Source organism: Piliocolobus tephrosceles, chromosome 5 (assembly GCF_002776525.5).
Source record: "Piliocolobus tephrosceles isolate RC106 chromosome 5, ASM277652v3, whole genome shotgun sequence".
Classification (NCBI taxonomy): Eukaryota; Metazoa; Chordata; class Mammalia; order Primates; family Cercopithecidae; genus Piliocolobus; species Piliocolobus tephrosceles.
This window is the reverse complement of record NC_045438.1, coordinates 148,944,822-148,946,296: the sequence shown is the minus strand read 5'-3', so window position 1 is coordinate 148,946,296 and position 1,475 is coordinate 148,944,822. Positions and strand designations below refer to the sequence as shown.

The 1,475-nt window shown below is 41.0% G+C and overlaps 1 protein-coding gene across 1 annotated transcript; it reads right to left on the bottom strand.

Annotated features, from left to right (window-relative positions):
• Positions 1–338: 338 nt before the first annotated feature.
• LOC111541119 (dynein light chain 1, cytoplasmic-like) lies at positions 339–1,020 on the bottom strand. The gene has a single exon (XM_023209777.2). It carries the CDS (start codon positions 905–907, stop codon positions 638–640), a length of 270 nt encoding a protein of 89 aa, XP_023065545.1. The 5' UTR covers positions 908–1,020; the 3' UTR covers positions 339–637.
• Between the last annotated feature and the right edge of the window lie 455 nt (positions 1,021–1,475).

Here is a 1,475-nt window from a genome sequence, read left to right as displayed (position 1 = left end):
ATGTCAAAGTCTCTTCACTGAACCCAGGCCTTCAAAATCAGCTGACAGGTGTGTATTTCTTATTGAATATGACAATATCACTTTTCTCCCAACACATTCAACCTAGATATACCATCTCCCCCTGAAATAAGATTCCTACCAATTCCTCCTACTTTCTTTTTCTTTGTTTTCTTTTTTGTTTGTTTGTTTGTCTTGCTTTTCCTTTTTGTCAGTAGGACAACTATTCATTCTCAACTTCTCAAGTTTACAATTTGGGACACAAATTCAATGTTTTCTTTTCCCCAAACCCTATATACAAGCAGTCATCAATCCTGTCACTTATTTCTCAGGAAGAATTCTTTTTTTTTTTTTTTTTTCACATCTGCAACAGATTTATTTTTTAAAGGAATGGACTGAGAGAAAACAACATGGGCAGAAGTATGGAATAGAAAATAAATACAAATGTAGGCTATTCTGCTAATTGTTTTATAACCACAACAAATTAGTACAGAGAATGCCCTGTACAAAACACAACAAAGGTTCAAACATCGAGGTGTTCCCTTAGCAAGGCTGAAAATTTCAGTCTCTGGTATTTGGAATTTAGGCTGCAGTCCTTGTTTTTGGATGGATCACTGGGTGTGTGGCACAGTCCATGCTTTTAACCAGATTTGAACAGAAGAATGGCCACTTGGCCCAGGTAGAAGTAGATGAAGTGTTTGGTTTCATGTGTCACATAACTGCCGAAGTTCCTCCCCACGATGCAATGCCAGGTGGGATTGTACTTCTTGTCAAATTCCTTCTTGATATGAGCCGCAATGTCCTTCTCTATGTTGTATTTCTCCAGCGCCTGAGTAGCGCACTCCACCGAGTCCTGTTGCATCTCTTCCGACATGTCCGCATTTTTGATCAAGGCCTTTCGGTCACACATGGTTACCGTGGAGAAGGGGGCTGGCCGACTGCAACGGTCTCCTGGGGGAGGTGCTTGCACAGCTCAGGCCCTCGCAGAGCTGCCGTCGCTACCGAAGCCGTGGCGCATCTCAGAATTCTTATATATGCTCATTTTCTTCCATGTCTCTGACAACCTCTGGTCATGAAGGTCAACTCTACTCCGTAAGTGTTGGAGTAAACATGTTTGTTACCTCATAGCAGGATAGTGGCTACTCTGTTGCCACCAGTTTCTCCATCTTGAGCTAATGCTGCACATTACCATAGGATTAATTTGATTAAGAAATGTCTTTCTTTACTAAAATTCTTTCATTGAAAATGTAATGGTTCCCATTGCCAAATTTCTTAGCCTAGTCTTTTAAAATTTTATTCTATTTTATTTTATTTTAAATTCCAGGGTTCATGTACAGGATATGCAGGTTTGATACATGTGTAAACACGTGCCATGGTGGTTTGCTGCACCTATCAACCCATCACCTAGATACCTAAGTCCAGCATGCATTAGCTATTTTTCCTGATGCTCTCCCATCCCCAGCAATCCCCCACCAGGC